The 16,649-nt window shown below is 43.6% G+C and overlaps 1 protein-coding gene across 1 annotated transcript in view; it reads right to left on the reverse strand.

Annotated features, from left to right (window-relative positions):
- The window catches only part of LOC118339671 (protein unc-80 homolog), a gene marked incomplete in the record, with an annotated part of 42,360 nt that overhangs the window by 2,975 nt on the left and 22,736 nt on the right, over nucleotides 1–16,649 (reverse strand). Inside the window, 36 exon segments of the mRNA XM_035677371.1 lie at nucleotides 357–550; nucleotides 1,118–1,223; nucleotides 1,787–1,868; nucleotides 2,891–2,947; nucleotides 3,438–3,585; nucleotides 3,672–3,851; nucleotides 4,002–4,167; nucleotides 4,269–4,453; nucleotides 4,539–4,745; nucleotides 4,898–5,021; nucleotides 5,096–5,221; nucleotides 5,300–5,423; nucleotides 6,748–6,948; nucleotides 7,323–7,577; nucleotides 7,644–7,736; nucleotides 7,833–8,003; nucleotides 8,075–8,171; nucleotides 8,388–8,526; nucleotides 8,649–8,783; nucleotides 9,279–9,544; nucleotides 9,636–9,816; nucleotides 9,945–10,046; nucleotides 10,134–10,223; nucleotides 10,384–10,478; nucleotides 10,581–10,764; nucleotides 10,872–10,958; nucleotides 11,061–11,161; nucleotides 11,359–11,502; nucleotides 11,592–11,723; nucleotides 11,872–12,058; nucleotides 14,135–14,266; nucleotides 14,446–14,627; nucleotides 14,969–15,107; nucleotides 15,527–15,634; nucleotides 15,713–15,916; nucleotides 16,005–16,102. Of these exon segments, the coding sequence (XP_035533264.1) occupies nucleotides 357–550; nucleotides 1,118–1,223; nucleotides 1,787–1,868; nucleotides 2,891–2,947; nucleotides 3,438–3,585; nucleotides 3,672–3,851; nucleotides 4,002–4,167; nucleotides 4,269–4,453; nucleotides 4,539–4,745; nucleotides 4,898–5,021; nucleotides 5,096–5,221; nucleotides 5,300–5,423; nucleotides 6,748–6,948; nucleotides 7,323–7,577; nucleotides 7,644–7,736; nucleotides 7,833–8,003; nucleotides 8,075–8,171; nucleotides 8,388–8,526; nucleotides 8,649–8,783; nucleotides 9,279–9,544; nucleotides 9,636–9,816; nucleotides 9,945–10,046; nucleotides 10,134–10,223; nucleotides 10,384–10,478; nucleotides 10,581–10,764; nucleotides 10,872–10,958; nucleotides 11,061–11,161; nucleotides 11,359–11,502; nucleotides 11,592–11,723; nucleotides 11,872–12,058; nucleotides 14,135–14,266; nucleotides 14,446–14,627; nucleotides 14,969–15,107; nucleotides 15,527–15,634; nucleotides 15,713–15,916; nucleotides 16,005–16,102 (5,222 nt within the window).

Here is a 16,649-nt window from a genome sequence, read left to right on the forward strand (position 1 = left end):
ATATATATATATATATATATATGCACAATGTAAATTAGTCCAATATTTTGTTAAACTCAGCTCATTATTATTGAATGTTGTGGCTCTGTCCTGTTGATTGACAGACAAAGACTTGATAAAAAGTGGTACTGTTGTTTAAAATAAAGTGGACCTTGAATAATGTTTTGTAGCCTAGTAAAAACTGCTGGGATTAAATGTAGATTGATTATTTAATTAAGGTCATTTTTTTATTCTTTAATATTGATATATATAAAAAGGATGCATAGATTTCAGCAGGTAATGGGAATTTGCTGAAATGTATTATTTCAGCAGTTACCTTCCCACCCCTGCTCCAGTCCTCCCTCTGCTGCTCCTACCTGTGTGTTAGCAGGGCCGTGCAGGTCGGCAGTGACCGTGGCTGACGAGGTAGAGGGCACCTCCAGTGTTGGGGACTTTGAAAGGGCAGGACTGGCCTTCCTGTCCTCACCTGGAGGCTCCACAGCGGTGGGAGTAGACGGCTGCTGGCCTTGATTCTCTGTAAAGGTCACTGACCTCTTTTGGTCTCCATGCGCTGTGGGCACACATGCATGCGCACCTGGTCAAACCGGAGGCGCGAGCTAGCGACTCGCTTAAACATCAGCACCACCAAAGAGAGTGGAGGCAAGGACGAGACAGGGAGGGAGGGAGGGGGGGGTAAGGCAAGGACCGGGTGGGGGTGCAAGACAGACATGCAGAGCGCCCTATTGGGTGAGGTTGCAGATAAAAGGGTTATGTCTCACCTTCACAGTCCAATAAAGTTTCTTTATTTAGAAACAAAAGGCATGAGACAGAACAGAGTGAGAAGAGTCAGTCTGGTGACAGGTGGAACAACAAACAGCATTGGAACAAAGACAGAGGTTGTGAATGGGGAAGATGGGTCAGTTCAAGTCAGCACACAGACATTAAATATAGTATTTTTAATTGTAGAATTGTCTTTAAACGGTATTAAACGTCTAGATTTGGCTTGTGTGCTAGATCTGAAGTGCAGGGTAAGTCTGGCCGTTTGTTTCTTTTTTCATTTTAAGACACAAGTTAGAAAACATACATTCAGTCACCAACACTAGCACACACACACACACAAAGGCACGTGTGCTGTTACCCAGTGGTTTGTTCTTGGGCTGGATGCTCCTGCGGGTTGTAGAGAGCCTCGCTCCGGATCGACCACGGGATTCATTCTTTGGGATGGACAGCAGGGGGCGTCGCAGCTGCAGGAAAGTCACGATTTAGAGTGAATAGTGGAGTATCAGCAGGTTTCCATTCATGCATTTTTATGCAAACTATAAAGTCTTTTAGAATCTATTGATCTATTTATTTATGAATGCAAAAGGTATTAAATTTACTTTATTTTTATTTATAAAGCCTACTATGTGTGATTACTTGTTTTCCTACATCTGATAGCGTTACAATAATAAATCTGTAGGATTTCTCCTAATTTGTTTAAAAATGAATCTTGTTAATCATGATCCAATGAGTGAAAACTCCTATTTCTATTTTCTTTAATTTAACGATAATTGCTGTTACAGTTGGAAGTGTTATGTACAAAGTTATAAAACCATTAAAAAAGGGTTGCAATCGGCTTGCATTAGACAAGGATTACATTTTAAAAATCATTCCAAATCACCAAGCATGCAGTCATGTTGCATTAATTTTACTTATATTCTATAAAATTGCTCATATTTATTACCATCACATTAGGCCTATTTATCCATATTATCCTTCTGTGTGTGTTAAATTAAAAAAAGATGAAAGACAAAGTTGATGTCCACACCTGTCTGAGGCCTCGTTTTCTTCCTAACGGAGGCTGGATGAGAAGGTTCTGCTGGCCTGGTTCACTCTGCACACTGGCAACCCTGGTACAACCAATCATATGGACACAGACACACAGACACACAGAAATAGATCACCATGAAGGGACCAAAACACCACCGCATTCCCAGCAGTGCTCGCTTACTGACCACACCTTTTACCACAATAAGATGTTGCTGCTATTCTACCATTCGCTCACTACACGACACACACAGTATGTTACAAGACATCACAGTGCAGAAGAAAACTACTGCCATGATTCATACACTGAAAACACAACAGGGGATAATAGGGGCTGGAGCAGCAACACTGACAAAAGAAACTTGTGTGACTTGTAGTTTTTTTAAGTAAGCTCTTCATACATTTCAAATCCCCTACCCACTTTTTTAAATGTTACACCTTTAAAATTATTTTGTCATCGAACCATGAAACAGGGCTAGATCAGATTGTTCTTAAAAGCTATACTGGACAAAACTGGACAAAGAAAACAACAAAAGTGTCCTTTTATTATTATGGTTGCCACCCCAGTTCCCCCTTGCCCCTACAGATTGGTATCCAGAGTAGGACGCCCAATTTGATCAGCGAGAAGCCTGATAGACACGTAAACAGTATGAAACACCATGGCACCAATGGGAAAGAGGCTGACTTTGGTGATGGCACATCAACTGTAAAGACCCACAGCTAACAGAGGAGAAACAGAGGCAGAGCTCCCTGGCCCCCGGGGCTTGAGGGGGCCCTCTTTTATTTTTTTTATTTTTTATGGGGGGGAGGGGCCCGGTTAGGATAGCACAGCAGATGAGCTGAGAAGATGAGGGTCAGTGTGGAGTCAAAAGGAAGAAGGGAGGTAGGGGACAGAGACAAGGCACACTGGACCCACACAGAAAGAGATAGACAGGTAAGTGAGGGGGTGGGGGGTGGCGGGCCAAGGCGATTTGTGTGGATGTGGATGAGTGATCAACGGCGAGGCGGCCAATAGAGGAGGCCGTCCCGAGGCGATGCCCCTCCCACTGGCGGACAGATGCAAGAACGCACCAATGGGACACACACAGAGATTGGGCCACTGTACCTAGAGAGGTTACCCTCCTGCAGAAGGCCCTGGGACTCATCTAGCACATTGGGTTCACTGTAAAAAGGGGGGCGAAGGGGGAGAATAGGGAGTTTAGGGAGTGTAGTCAAGATTCGTCAAATCCCTGAGCCCCAAGAGTGGGACAGGAAGCCAGGGCTCTGACCACAACTTCGTTCTTACCAAGATACTGAGTCTTAGCTACTTCACAATGCTGCTCTGAGACTGTTGAATAAAAAAACATCATAAATCAACAGAGATATACAGAAAAAAATGACTGGTTGTGGGATATGACTGGTTGATCCTTTTCAAAATGTTAATTCTACATATTACATAAAGATTTGAATCATACATGAACAATTCTTGAAGGCAGAGCTGCTCTGGAGACAGAAACAATCTCATTGGTTGAGTTCAAGCCCAGTGGCGTACATACCCAAAACTCTTCCTGTCCATAAAAGAGACTACACTTGAAGAAAAGTTAAACTTCATGCTTGTTTGCACTACAGGCCTGTTAGCGTTTCAGTGTGTATTTGTATGCCGGGAATGTTACCTGTGGCTGGGCAGCATGGTGGTGCGGGGGGCCTCGGGCTGCAGTGTGGCTGAGCCGGTGGCGTGGCTGGAGAAACGGCGCTGTGCTATCACCCTGGGCAAGAAGGCCTCGTGCTCGCTCACCACGCTTGGGATACTCATGGAGTCATCTGGGGGGAGAAGGACGGAGTTCAGTTTAATTTTTAACAAATGTCAGACTTGGAAGAAATAAAAATAAAAAGGAAATGTTTCTGACTCTCTTCGTCATCCTCATCAGTGCGGCTGAGTGTGTCTTGGGAGGGCTGGCGTGACGGTTGGCTGTCCTGCTCCCAAACCGTGCCAGTGCCGGTGTTGGAGCGTGACATTGTTGCCAAACTGAGGCGATAGGCTGATGTAGAGGTGCCCACCGTGCTGATGGATGTCTTGCCCTGGTAGGCTGTTGGGTTTGGGCAGGTCAAACAGAAACACAGGCTTAAATAGTCAACATTCAACAGTCAACAGTTAACATTCAGAACACGAAAAAAAGATTTCAGTGTTAAAAATGTAAGAAATGGAAGTTTTTGTTCCAGTATAGTAAGTGTCTGACCAGAGCCGCTGTGCACAGCCTCCTTGAGGATCTTGAGTTCATTGTTAAACTCCGCAAACAACGAGCTCTTGCAAAGGGGTCGCGGGATGAAGCGTCGTTCCAGCTGGTCAGCGATGTGGTGGCGTGCTGTGATCTCTTCCTGGGAGTCAGCGGGCTGGGTCAACAACTACACAAACATAAACGTATGTGGACCAGTAAAGAAGACAAAAAGACAAGGCAAAGAGTACACACATGCACACACATCTAAGAGAGTCACTGGTTGTTTACCTTGCACTGTATGAAGGGTCTCAGCAGGACAAAGATAGGGATACGGGTTCTTACAATGAAGTCAATGAAGTCCCAGAAGGCCAAGCCGCCCACCTTTCTCAGAGCCATCTCTTTCACCTGCAGGCTCAGCCGGTACCACTGGTTCCCCAATGAGCGCTCAAAGCAAACCAGCACCACCTTCAGAGCTGCAGAGGAAAGGAAGGAGGAAAAAGGATGAAAAGTGGCAGGAACGAAAGGAGCTACAAAATGCCGTCGTTTTCTCAGTCGTACCCAGATATGCAGCCTGGCTGGTAGACTCGGCTAACCCCTCTCTGCGCAGATCCTTCCCCGTGTCGCCAGGGGTGGAGCAGTGAGCCGGAGAAGCGTCCAGCATGAAGTTCTTGGTGCGGGAGGTGGAGATGATCCGGGGAGGCAGGAGAATGTTGATGACCGTCTGGAGGAGCAGGAAGATCTCGGGCTGCTCCAGGTGGGGGCTATCTGCAAAGCGACATTAAAATACAAACAAGCTAGCAAGCAAATTAATCTACATTTATTTTTATTTACATTAATTGACCTCCTGCAGGTTTTTTTTTGTTTACCAAGTTGACTTTTTAGGACTGTTTCTTATCACACAAAGCCTTTAATCTAACCTTTGCTCCCAGAGCCCACAGTGAGCACAAAGGGAATGAGCAGATTGAGTAGCATCCCCTCTCGTCTCTCCTGATTGGTGAAGGGTGAGATCACGTGGCTGAGAGGAAAGTCCTCCTTCAAGGCCTAAACAAATGGAGGAAATAAAAAATGAGGCAATGTACAGTCAGTGTTTCTGATTGAGGAGACAGATGACCTACTTGAATCTGCAAGGCAACCAGTCGGACCACTGCTGTGCTGAAGGGCAGCGGAGGGGACAGGTAGGGGCTGAGGTGGAGAAGAGGAAGCCCATCTGCCACACTGGACGGACCAACCACACCCATCACCTGACAACACACACATATAAACACTCAGAACAGTCATTACACAGAAGGATTTGGGTTGTCTTGAGTTTGTCTCCGTACCAGGTTGACACAGACGTTGATCAGCGAGCGAAGGTGTGGGAGGAAAGAGATGATTGGCTGTCGCTGCAGGGTCAGGCAGATCCCCTCGATCAGGCTGCTGGCCGCCTCCCACTCCACTTGTCTCCTGGAGAACGCACACCCAGAACAAGACCACCGCCACAACCAAACAAAAGCACATTGTCATGATATTAAAAAGAGTGTCCAAACACAAATGCCTCATTCATGTCATGTGGGATGAGAAAGAAATTCAAGATGTTGGCTGTGAAAAGCCAATCGATCTTATTTCCATCTCATCGGCTTCTTTTCCAATGACTTGAATGTGGCATAAGATTAATATTAAATGTATCAAGTCTACAAAGAACGGAGGAGCAAACCATCATATGCTGAGAGTGATACTGGTGGAACACTTACCACTTTATTAATATTCCCCGCCATACAATCATCACCTTTATGACTGAAATAAAGGCCATACTGACAGCAAATACAGTATACAGCAAAGCTCACAAACATAGCCAGCTAAACACAACAACAGATACTGGTGTGAAGTGACATCCCAACACAGTGCCCTCTGAGTCAGTCGTCCTTATGTCATGGAGGAAGTTTGCACCTTCTGCTCTGAGGGTGTATTTCTGCTGCATTTCGATGCATTTGAACATTTTAATATCGTTTTATTTAGTTCATTGTCTCTCCTTCTATACCCTGACCAGTATTATAGCATTAAATATATCAACAGTTACGACAAAGTAGTATTGAGAGGCCACCTTAGACGTAAACTGTGGAATAGCCTTGTCCATTAATATCTGGTATTTCCTTTAAGAAACATCTTGTATGTATCAGTCATGTATGTTTTAATTTTAGCTTTAGTTTATTTGGTTAAATGTGAATTAAACGTCCACTGTTTACAATTACATTTCGATTTATTCAATTTTAGGTAATGTTACTAGAGCTGTATTTTATGTATGAAACACAAATATTACTATTATTATGAGCAGTGTTACTGTAATCAAATCTCTGAATGAGTAATGTTAGTGAGAAGTAGTAAAAATGTGTGTTAATGTATTAAATGACAAAAAACACCTTTGACTGCTTTATCACCAGCTGAATGAACAGTGGTGTTTGCCTGAAACTAAAATCTGAATCATCTTTCATGACACAAGACTGAACACTGGCTTGGAGGGAACACTGCTGGTGATCCATAGTTAGTACACACATCCTTGCATTTAGCGCCTCTCGCACACACGCGCCTAGGTGTATCTGCACAAAAACACACCACAGCAGCACTTACAGTACAGCACCCACGAAGGCAGCAGTACAGAGGACAGTGCCAAGAAGCCGTCTATCTACTGTACACACCACGGCACCGGCACAGCACGATACACTCACAGGGAGACAGTAAGAAGTGATCGTATTCAACAGACCTGGTGCATAATGCCTGTGGGCGTGCGCACCTGAGCGTGGGCATCTTGTGGATCTTGTTGAACATGCGGTCCAGCCTCTTGAGGATGAGGATGAGGGCGGGGCGGACGGCCTCGGATGACCAGTCGGTGATGGGCAGCATCTCCATGATGTAGCGCCGCAGCCCTCGGCTCTCCATGGTCAGGGTGTCATAGGGTGCCAGCTTCAGCAGGGCATGGGCGATCTCCGCCAGCCTGGGACAGAAACACACACAGTGCAGCTTCAGTGCAACTTAGTAGCGCTAGATAAGGTATTTTTTTTGTTTTCTTCATGAGTGTACTGCGATGTTCAGAAAAAGCCATGAAAAATTTAATTCTAAAGTGTTACTATTCTATTTACACCTGCACTGCCTCATTTTAAAATCCATTTTCAGATCTTGTGTCCTGAAAAAAGAATGAGATCAACACATCCATCCCCTTTTCAGGCTGCATATGACCAGCAGTGAAAAAAGCTTTTAGTTGATTCACACTTTTCTTTTTGCTTTTGAGCAACTTGCAGGAAGAGAACAATCAACTTACAAACTTTTATCAATGAATCTGATGACAGAAATCTTTCATGAGTGAATCACCTCATGTGGGACTTGATGTCCAGCAGCTCCAGGGCCGTGACCCGCGGCTCACCGGCGACGTTCTGCAGGATTTTGAGTCGCGGTCCGCAGTGTTTGTAAAATTCGGTGCAGATGTTTAAGAGGGACTCCCGTGGCCGGCGGAACTCCTCCCTGGCAATGCGCTCGTCCAGCTCCTCCCTCGGCATTCCCTGGCCCTCCTCCAGCAGGTGGAGGTTGTCCCTGGGCACAGACATTGCATACAAACAGGACCTCAGTCTTGTCTGTCAGACTCCAGACTCCACTTGCATTCTAGCCTACAGTTGATCATGTTATAGTCCTGACCTGGTGTTGACGCCTCCTGACATGGCATGGTTAGCTGTAGTGCCACCCTTATGGCCCTGATCACAGCGGGACATCTGGGGGGCGGTCATGGGCCTGGGAATGATAAAATGAAGAGGATGGTTAGCAACTAAAAGGACATGGCAGCCTCGTGCACTTGTTTTGTTGTTTTCTCTGTTGCATTAGTCAGACCTTGTGAGGGCCTCTGAGCTATAGAGGAGGGCCTGCAGGGATGTGGCCAAAGCCGCGATGGCAGCGATCTCGTCCCTGGCAGCCGAGGCCGACTCCATTGTCACTGTGTTGCTCTTCAGCTTCTGGAGGTGGCAGGGGACCAAGGCCTCCAGCACCATTAGCATCTGGAGACTGGAGAGACGCATGTTAGACAACAGAGAAGGGGAGAGAGGGGAAAGACAATCCTCGATGTGTTTCCATACCTTCTAAAGGATTCAGGGGCGTAGGCGACCACAGTGACACACAGCTTAATGGCCTCGCTGATGGAAAATGCCAAGTCCTCATTACCATAACAAAAATCTGCAACAAGGAAATACAGTTTTGTTTTGTTTCTACAGCTCAAGCACATACATTGCACTGACAAAACAGTAGTAGTAATATATATTAATAATATATATATATATATATATATATTTAGGAGCATTCTATAGACAATGAAATGAAATTCATTTGTGATTGTCCACTACTATGAGCAATAAAAGACCAAAATATGCGTATGTGAAAGTGACAGTTTACCCAGAGAGCGTAGAGGTTTTTCAGCCTTAACCAGCTCCAGAGCATCCAGGGCGTCATGGGTCTCCCCCTCCAGAGAGACCAGCAGGTCAAACAGACACTGAGCTGACACTCCTTTAGACAGACCAGTGCTGGTGCTGGTCTGGGATGGGAGATGAAGAAAGGAGAAGTCCACTTAAGCTGAATTCACAAATTGCAGACATCCAGGAATATTAAAAGTTATGTGTGTATTAAGGAATAAAATGTGTGTGTCTGTAGTCTTACTGTGAATTCCAGCAGCGGAGCCACACTGGCAAACAGCTGCAGGATGAAGGGTTTGCGGTGGAGAACATAGAACTGCCGGCAGCAGAACTCGATGCCCTGCCTCAGTAAAGGGTCGCTCTCATAGTCAGCATAGACCTGATGTAACATACAGAGAGGACAGATTCAGAATCACATTTCTCCCTTTCATACAGCATGTTTGTGGACACATACTGTAGGCAACAGAATACAAAGTTTGACCTTTTTATTTCTACCCGCAATACTATTTAAAAAGAGGAGGCCCCCTTTGTCTTAAATACTTTTGTACTGTTGGCTCAAAAAGAATGAGCAACAAAATGGTGTTAAATAAATATATCCAGTTGCAGAAAAATAAATTTCTATCATTATAATTGGGCTTTTTTTGTGTGTGTTGTGTTTAGTGCTGGGTGTGCTGGCTATATATGTTACACAAGTTGAACACGGTCTTTGGTATTAATAATTTTCTTAAATTAAAAAAGAAATGACTTTATGTTTCCATTAAAATGTTAATAAAGTTTTAATCAAAATGTTGGCAAACCAAAATGTGAATCAGAGAGAGATACATGAATGACTGAGCACCAGTAACTTTGGAATGACCTTCTGTGGCGCTTTTACCTGCAGCATGGTTGGCAGGATCCACTGGTATCCGCTCAGGGAGAAGAGATGGTTGAAGTGAACGGCGGTGTTGATGGCGGTGGCTGTGTACTGTCTGAGAAGGGCGCTGTCCTCCGGGTGCAGCAGCAGGGCCCCATTGAAGACGTTAAGGAACAACATCATCTCGTCGCCCCACGGGTACTCACTGGGCATGCCCAGAAACATTTCCTCCAGCAGCTTGATCCACAGCACCTTGTGAAGGGTGTCCAAACCAAACAGCTCCTTACCTGGTAGAGGGGGAGGAGGAGATGGTGGTAAAATATATCCACTAGAGTGATTGAATGAAGTGTCTGTCCATACAGTTGGAGTCAGCCTCACCTTGTGGCTCGTTGAACAGCGAGAACTCTGCATCGATGGCGGTTCGTGGGAAGGACGGCAGGCGGAGGAGGTCTTCCTGGAGAAGGGAGACGTGGGATTGCTTGTGCACAGCTGGCATGTGTTGTGTGAGGGAGATGAGGAAAAGGACCCGACCGACTTCCTCGAGTTTACGGGAAAACACCTAGAAGAAGAACATAGAGGGAAAAAGAATGGGGAAAAAGTACCATGTTACCACATTACTCTAGCGTGTTCGTTTAATTATTTCATTTAATAGATTCTTAGAAGCAATTTTTTTCAAATCTTCCCTACCTGTTTCTGGATAAGCTCCTGTCCTTTCTCAGGGAGCATGTGGACCAGGTTGAGCTGGGGAGAGACTGATCTTCGAAAGGGGTAGATGTCTCTTACATATGTCTGGAAAAGGTAGATAGCAACATTAGTGTTGGAGAGTAATGCAGAAAGTTCAAAATAACAGCTTAAAATAAAAACAAATGTGTCTACCTTGCTGTAATGGATTAGGTTCCATCGTTTGTCCATGAGGAAGTAGTGTGCCGATCTGGCCTCGGGAATGTTGAAGAATTCCAGACACTCCTGGTTTGGGGAGAGAAAATCATAACTTGACTATTTCCATCTTAGGCTGCTTTACACTTCTTACTCTATTACTTTTACAATACTTTAATTACATTTTGCTGAGAATACTTCTGTACTTTTACTGAAGATTTTAAATGCTCTCCTCAAAAGGTGTCCTTACCTTGAGCAGGGCTTCAAACTGAGTGTCTTCATGGACAGGAAGCTGTGTTGGGATGTCACATTCGTTCTGGCCGTGCACCACCAGTGTTTTGGTTCCTGCACAAACAAGGCACCCCAAAACATTTTTTAGGCCTTAGCTAGGTCTCCATTTAGGAGTCAGTGGGGAATGATATCGTTAAGCAGCATCAGAAAGTTCACCTGGCATGGATGCAGTGACCAGCAGTTTGACCTCACACTGCTCCTTCTTCATGGTCTGCTTCAGGTCCTTGAAGAAGAGCCCTTCCACATAGCCCACCACCTCCCACAGGAAGGTCAGCGTGGCCGAGATTGCGTCCATTCCCCACTCACATGGAGTCCGCACAAAATACATGATCAGTCCCACCTAGGAGAGGAAGATTTGATTGAGAGAATCAATGGTTAACTGAAAGTTTAAAGAGTACTTTAAAGACGAATAACAAATAAAGATATGAGTAAAGTCTGTTGTTCTACCAGATAGTTGAAGAGGATGTGAGAGGTCTGGGCCGGCAGATCTCCAATGTTGAGCAGGAGTTTCCTCAGCATGTACATCAGCTCATCCTGGCAGGCATAGCAACACAATGAATACAAGTCATGTCACATTCTACATTTCCTTTAGCTTCTGCACTCAAGCTGTGTTTGTTTCTCTGGGTGTTCACCTACCTGTCGGTTGCTCACTGTCAGTTTTTCCAGGAAGTGACGGAGAACCAGGGCTGGATCTTCAATCAGGCAGTTCCAGAGGATTTGTTGGGCAACAGCACTCACTGAAGAAACATTGAAGGAAATATGTGTACTTGCAAATACAGTATACGACCAGTATTTGGAGAGTAGACCCACACAAGGACAGGAAAATCTATCAATATATATTTTTTTATGTTTTGGTCCAATACTGTGCTGATAAAATATCTAATTAAGGGCAATGTATCCCTTTTATTTAAACACTGAGGCAAAAGACACTCACCTGCCACACCATCTTCTCGAACCTCACCGTCCTCCATGAGGTGCACTATGGGTAGGACTGCAGCACAGATGCATGCTGGGAAGACGGCTTGGGGCGGCTGTAACATGTGGTGAGTAGGAGTGTGTTCTGTTGTGTTTTCTTCATCTAGAAAAAAGTGAAAAAATAATACTTCTTAGTGGCTGCTAAGGGACACTAGATTTACAAAAAAAAGTCATTGTCAGATTTTTTCATACCTTCAGCGCTGGCCAATGAGCGAACAGACCACACTGAGCCCCGACGGAAAGAGTAGTTCCTGTGGGAGTTACTGGAGGCACAGGAGGGGCTGACTGACAGACGGCGTGATGCCAGGTTCACCACTTCTTCTGCTGGCGGGATCAATGTCCGACACGACCAGAACAGAAACAGAAAAAACAACATGCTATCAGGGCACAGGGCTATCAGCAGCTTGCCAATTCCCATCAAACCTGTGTATTTATAAGTATAATATAATCTGTATGTGCCTGGCAGCCCCACCTTCTTCCTCTTGCTCAGGCGGGGGGCTGCATGTGGGCTCGTAGCAGGCCTCTTGAGCCGCTGGGATGGCCGTAATAATGCTGGCCTCGCGGCCCAGACGCCGCTTCTCTTCCTCCTGCTGCAGGTTCTTCAGGATGTGCTCGGCCCGCTGGTGGGAACGCGACACCGCCCGCGCCGAGAAGGATTTCTGGACAGGGCGAGCATGGAGGGTGGGCGTTGGATCAAACAGCACACAGGAAGAACAGCAGGTGCAGACATACAGAGAATTCAGAATGAGGGAATGCACAAAATTAATACAAATTTGACAGTTTAAATCTTTCAGGAACGTGTGTGCACGGCTATTCTAGGCTTACGGTTACATCTGAGGAGCATTTTGTAATGTAAAATGACCGGACAACACATTAATACAGTAACTCTCCTCCAGCACATTAATCTCATGCTACAATGCTATCGAATAGGAAAGATTTCAATCATGACAAATTGTGACACAAATAAATGTATTCAGACTGGAATTTGGAGAATTTACTGTATCTTGTGTACAGTAAATGCCTCACAGCATTCACACGAGTGCTCATACATATACATATCCAAATAGGCTGAACGCATGATATGAAAAACATACACAGCAAAGTCATTCTCATCCAATGACCATGCATAAACAGCACAACACACACAAAATGTCTAAGTGTCCGATGCATGCTGTTATTTTTGTTCTGACAATCAGAGCGCTAGAACACTTTTTGAGTGTGGTGTGTTTCACTGATCAAGATGCAATTATCTGAAATGACCCATGAAACTTCCCCAGCTTCTGATCCATGATGAAAACCTACAGCTCCCAATGGGCTAAAAATAAAACAATTAAAAATTAAAAATTAAAAACTCAATGGATAAAATTTTCCCGCCTGTCATTAATGATCTGAGGTAACAAGATGCATCAGCACAAACATCCGGACAGAAATACCAACTTACTATGGTATGGACTGACTGAATTAATGTGGAGTACTAAAAACAAAGACAGTCGATAGATAAATTATAGAAACAGGTGCTCGCAGGTCGTCATCAAAATCTATTAAACATATTTTGATAATCATGCTTCTTAACAAAAAAAGACAAAAAAGTAAAAGGAAACACCAAGAAATCTGTTTTTACCACTTTAAAAGACCACTCTAACCTTGAAAATTTATTTTTTCTTAAACTTGCAGATTTCTTGGTGCAGTTGTCCACATTACACTTGCAGAGCAATAACAAATGTATTTTAAAGCAGTCTAAAGAGCATTGTGTCTGCTTTTGGTATGTGATGTAAAGCAGGACTCAAAATTTCAAAATAAGATGCCCACTATTAAAAACAGACCTTCTTTACATGAACATTTATCAGTTTTACATTTTCATTCAGAAAAAAAAATTAAGAAAAAAACACATTTTCTCACTTACCCCTAGTTGTATATAGCCATCCTGGTAGTTTAGATTTAGTTTGATCACCTTTTGAGATATTTGTGTGAACCTCCACAGTCCACAGCCATGTTAGTGGCTCTGTGAGGCTGTACTTAAGCTTACTTATGCTTTGTGTTAAATGCTAACGTCATTGTTATTAAAATGCTAACACGTTATACGCCATAGTCACCATAAGTCATTACTTTTCCAGGATTTGGCCATTAACCAAAGTATAACATTTAATTATCAGGTCAAAATTGTGACCATAAATTAGTTGTGGAGACGTTTCACTTGAAATGTAACCCAAATGTTAGCCTAATGGTGGTACTAGAGCTAAAAAGTCAGTAGGATTCATCTTGGAAACCATTAATGTTTGTACAAAATTTAACAACAATACATAAAATGTTGACCCATGCTGTCATCCGTAGAGCTGCGACGCTTGCATGGCTAAAAATAACGGCACTATGTCTTTCTAGAAACAGATTCCCTACTTCTGCTGTTTTATGGATAACCTCAATATCTCAAAACCTGGACAAATTAATTACAATGAAAACAATCTGCATGGCTAGATAGCACTTCAGGTAAGTGATAAAATCTGGGTTTTTTGGGGGGCTATAAATGGCCCTTTTAGTTTTTTAATGTGAAAGAAACCTGACTACCCAACCCTGGTCAGTTTGTTTGCCACAGGTGCTTTTGAAAGTCAGTATGAATCACATAAAATGGATTAACCACATATTAAAAGTGATTCAAAATTTTTAATAGTACTAAAAATAAAATCTCCTAGCTATTTTGAAAGTGTTTATTACAAAATGTGAACGAGGCTCAGACTTACAGACTGGTCTTCATTGATTGGGTCCTGGACGCTGCCTGTGTTCTGGGGCACCCAGGGGGGGTCAAATATGGGGACACATGGCATGCCCAGTATAGGGGATGGTAGGGTGAAGTTGATGCTAGGTGGAGGGATCTGAAACAACAGACAAATATAGAAAACAGTTGGTCAAAGTAGCTTAGTTTTATGTTCTAAATTAAATATCTAGGCAATCTGAGCTAACATAGATCCAATTATTAGTGGAAGTGTAAACAGACCTTTCACTTAACAAACAAACAAACAAAACAAAATATGACACCATTATTACTCTGTACCTTAAAGATCTGCTGGGCTCCTTCCTCCATGCGAGGCCACACCTGGTAGCGGAAACGCCACAGCGTGTAAAACTTTAGGATGGAGTTGATGCGTTGGCAGGCCTCCTGGTGATGGAACTCTGCCCTCATCATTTCGGTCACCGCGTCGGGGACCTTTACCGCACACAGGAGGAACATGGCAGCTGGAGGGGATTCAGAGAGGGCGGTGGGGGGAGGAATAACGAGAGACAGAAATAAAAAAGGGAGTAAAGAGGGCAGAAAGAGGAAGAGATGGAAAGGGCAGGAGAGAAATAAAATGGCAAGCGTTAGAATATAAAGCATCTGAATATCTAGGACAAAATGTTTTTCCACTCTATGAGTAAAACTAACTTAAGTTAAATGGTATTTTTTATTTTAACAAAATAAAGTACGTCGTGTATCCTTTCATCATCTAAAATCGTTGACATTTATGAACTCTGAAGGGCACAACAACCTACAGAGGACACAAACAGATCACTGATGCACAGCCTGATGGCCGACTCACCAGCAGCAGCTGCCATATGTTCATCTACACTGAGCAAGAGCTCCCAGGCTGCGGGCTGGACGTCTCCATACATGTCGTCAGTTAGGATGGGAGCTGCCTTGATCAGCAGCGAAAGAGGAGCTGGTGACAAGCTCATCACCTGAAAGAAATATATTTCACATATTATGAAATATTTTGACAAATCTGACAAATCATCGCACTTTGCAAAACATGCACTGTGCAATTTTTGTTGTTACTTATACCAAGATCATAAGGTGCATCTTTTCCATTTTTCTCAAGCATGACGTAATAGATGGATGGCAGAAAGTGTGCCAGAACTAGTATTCCTAATGCTTTTTCCCTCTTTAAATTGAAGACAGTAAATCACACACCCAAGGAAAGACTGGGATACACTTAATGCTCTACGATGAACAAACTCATCCTGTCCAAGTTTAAAGGATGTTTCACAAATTAATATATGGGAAATGGAAGAAGAAGGAATTGATAAATTGCAATTTCTCCTCTGACTTCATCCATTATTTTAAGAATCTGAATAATTAATTCTTATAACTACTTCACCTGGTTGCGTATGTACTTGAGCATCCCGGTATCCTTCTTCCCTTCTGTGTTGGAATCAGTGGGTCTCCTCTTCATGGACGGGGTCCTCAGGCAAGACTTGTCTGAACACTGAAGGCACAGAGACTTTTTATAAACCACCACAAAAAACGAGGTTTAAAAACCAAATAGATAGTTAGTGAAACCCACCTCTTTATTCTTCTTGGCACGTGTGCCAATGTTACCAGAGGAGGTGCTGTCCTCTCTCAGGCTGTCCACCGTCTCGCCATAAACAAGCTTGATGGCGCGGACCAGACGGGCACAGGAGCGGCTGTGGTGCTGGTAGCAGCGTGGGTGGCAGAAGTCTATGTGGGTGCAGATGAAACTCTGCTGGTTGCACAGCAGGATCATAATCTGTGCCGAGAGAGAGAGGGGCAGTCAGTATGTAGGAAAGATGGCGTCATATGCACGCATACACTTCCACATGTATTAAAGGACGTACATGGAGCCAGGACATGTTGCGGTGGTAGTTGTCCTCTGCTCCTCCTGAGCTCGGGCCCTCTGGTTCTATGCTGGGTTCACTTGTGCTAAATGGACTGCCTGCATGGAGAAACAAGATAATGCAAATGTAAGAGAGAAATGTTTAGATGTGGATGTGGCGCGTGCTGGAAACATAACTGAATTAATTGTGACACTTTGGGATTAGTAAACCAAACAAATTAGACTCCTAAAATGTAAGTGTAAAGTGTAAATGTCTCTAACCTCATAAGTCTACCTTTATGCATTAAATGGGTTTTCTGTGCAATTTCAAAATATTATACAGTATTACAGAGTATTTGGCTTCTTTAAATTGCCTACCATGACAACAAACATCTTTTTAGCTAGGCTTTCATTTGGAAAATAGTGCCCTCGCTCTATTCAGTGCTTAAAAAAAAAAAAAAACTGTAACCTGTGCTGTAAAGTCCATAAAATCCCAATGGCAAATAAGGTAAATAAAATACATTGTAAGTAGTCTTGTTTAAAAACTAATGTGGCAATGATTTGTTAATGTCAAACTACACACTACACTACACCAAACAAATGTGTTTAATACAACTTATTTATATTTTAAACATTATATTTCACATTATAGTTTCTTTTAATGTGT

Source organism: Morone saxatilis, unplaced genomic scaffold, assembly GCF_004916995.1.
Source record: "Morone saxatilis isolate NCDOM2014 unplaced genomic scaffold, NCSU_SB_2.0 Contig6, whole genome shotgun sequence".
Taxonomy (NCBI): Eukaryota; Metazoa; Chordata; class Actinopteri; family Moronidae; genus Morone; species Morone saxatilis.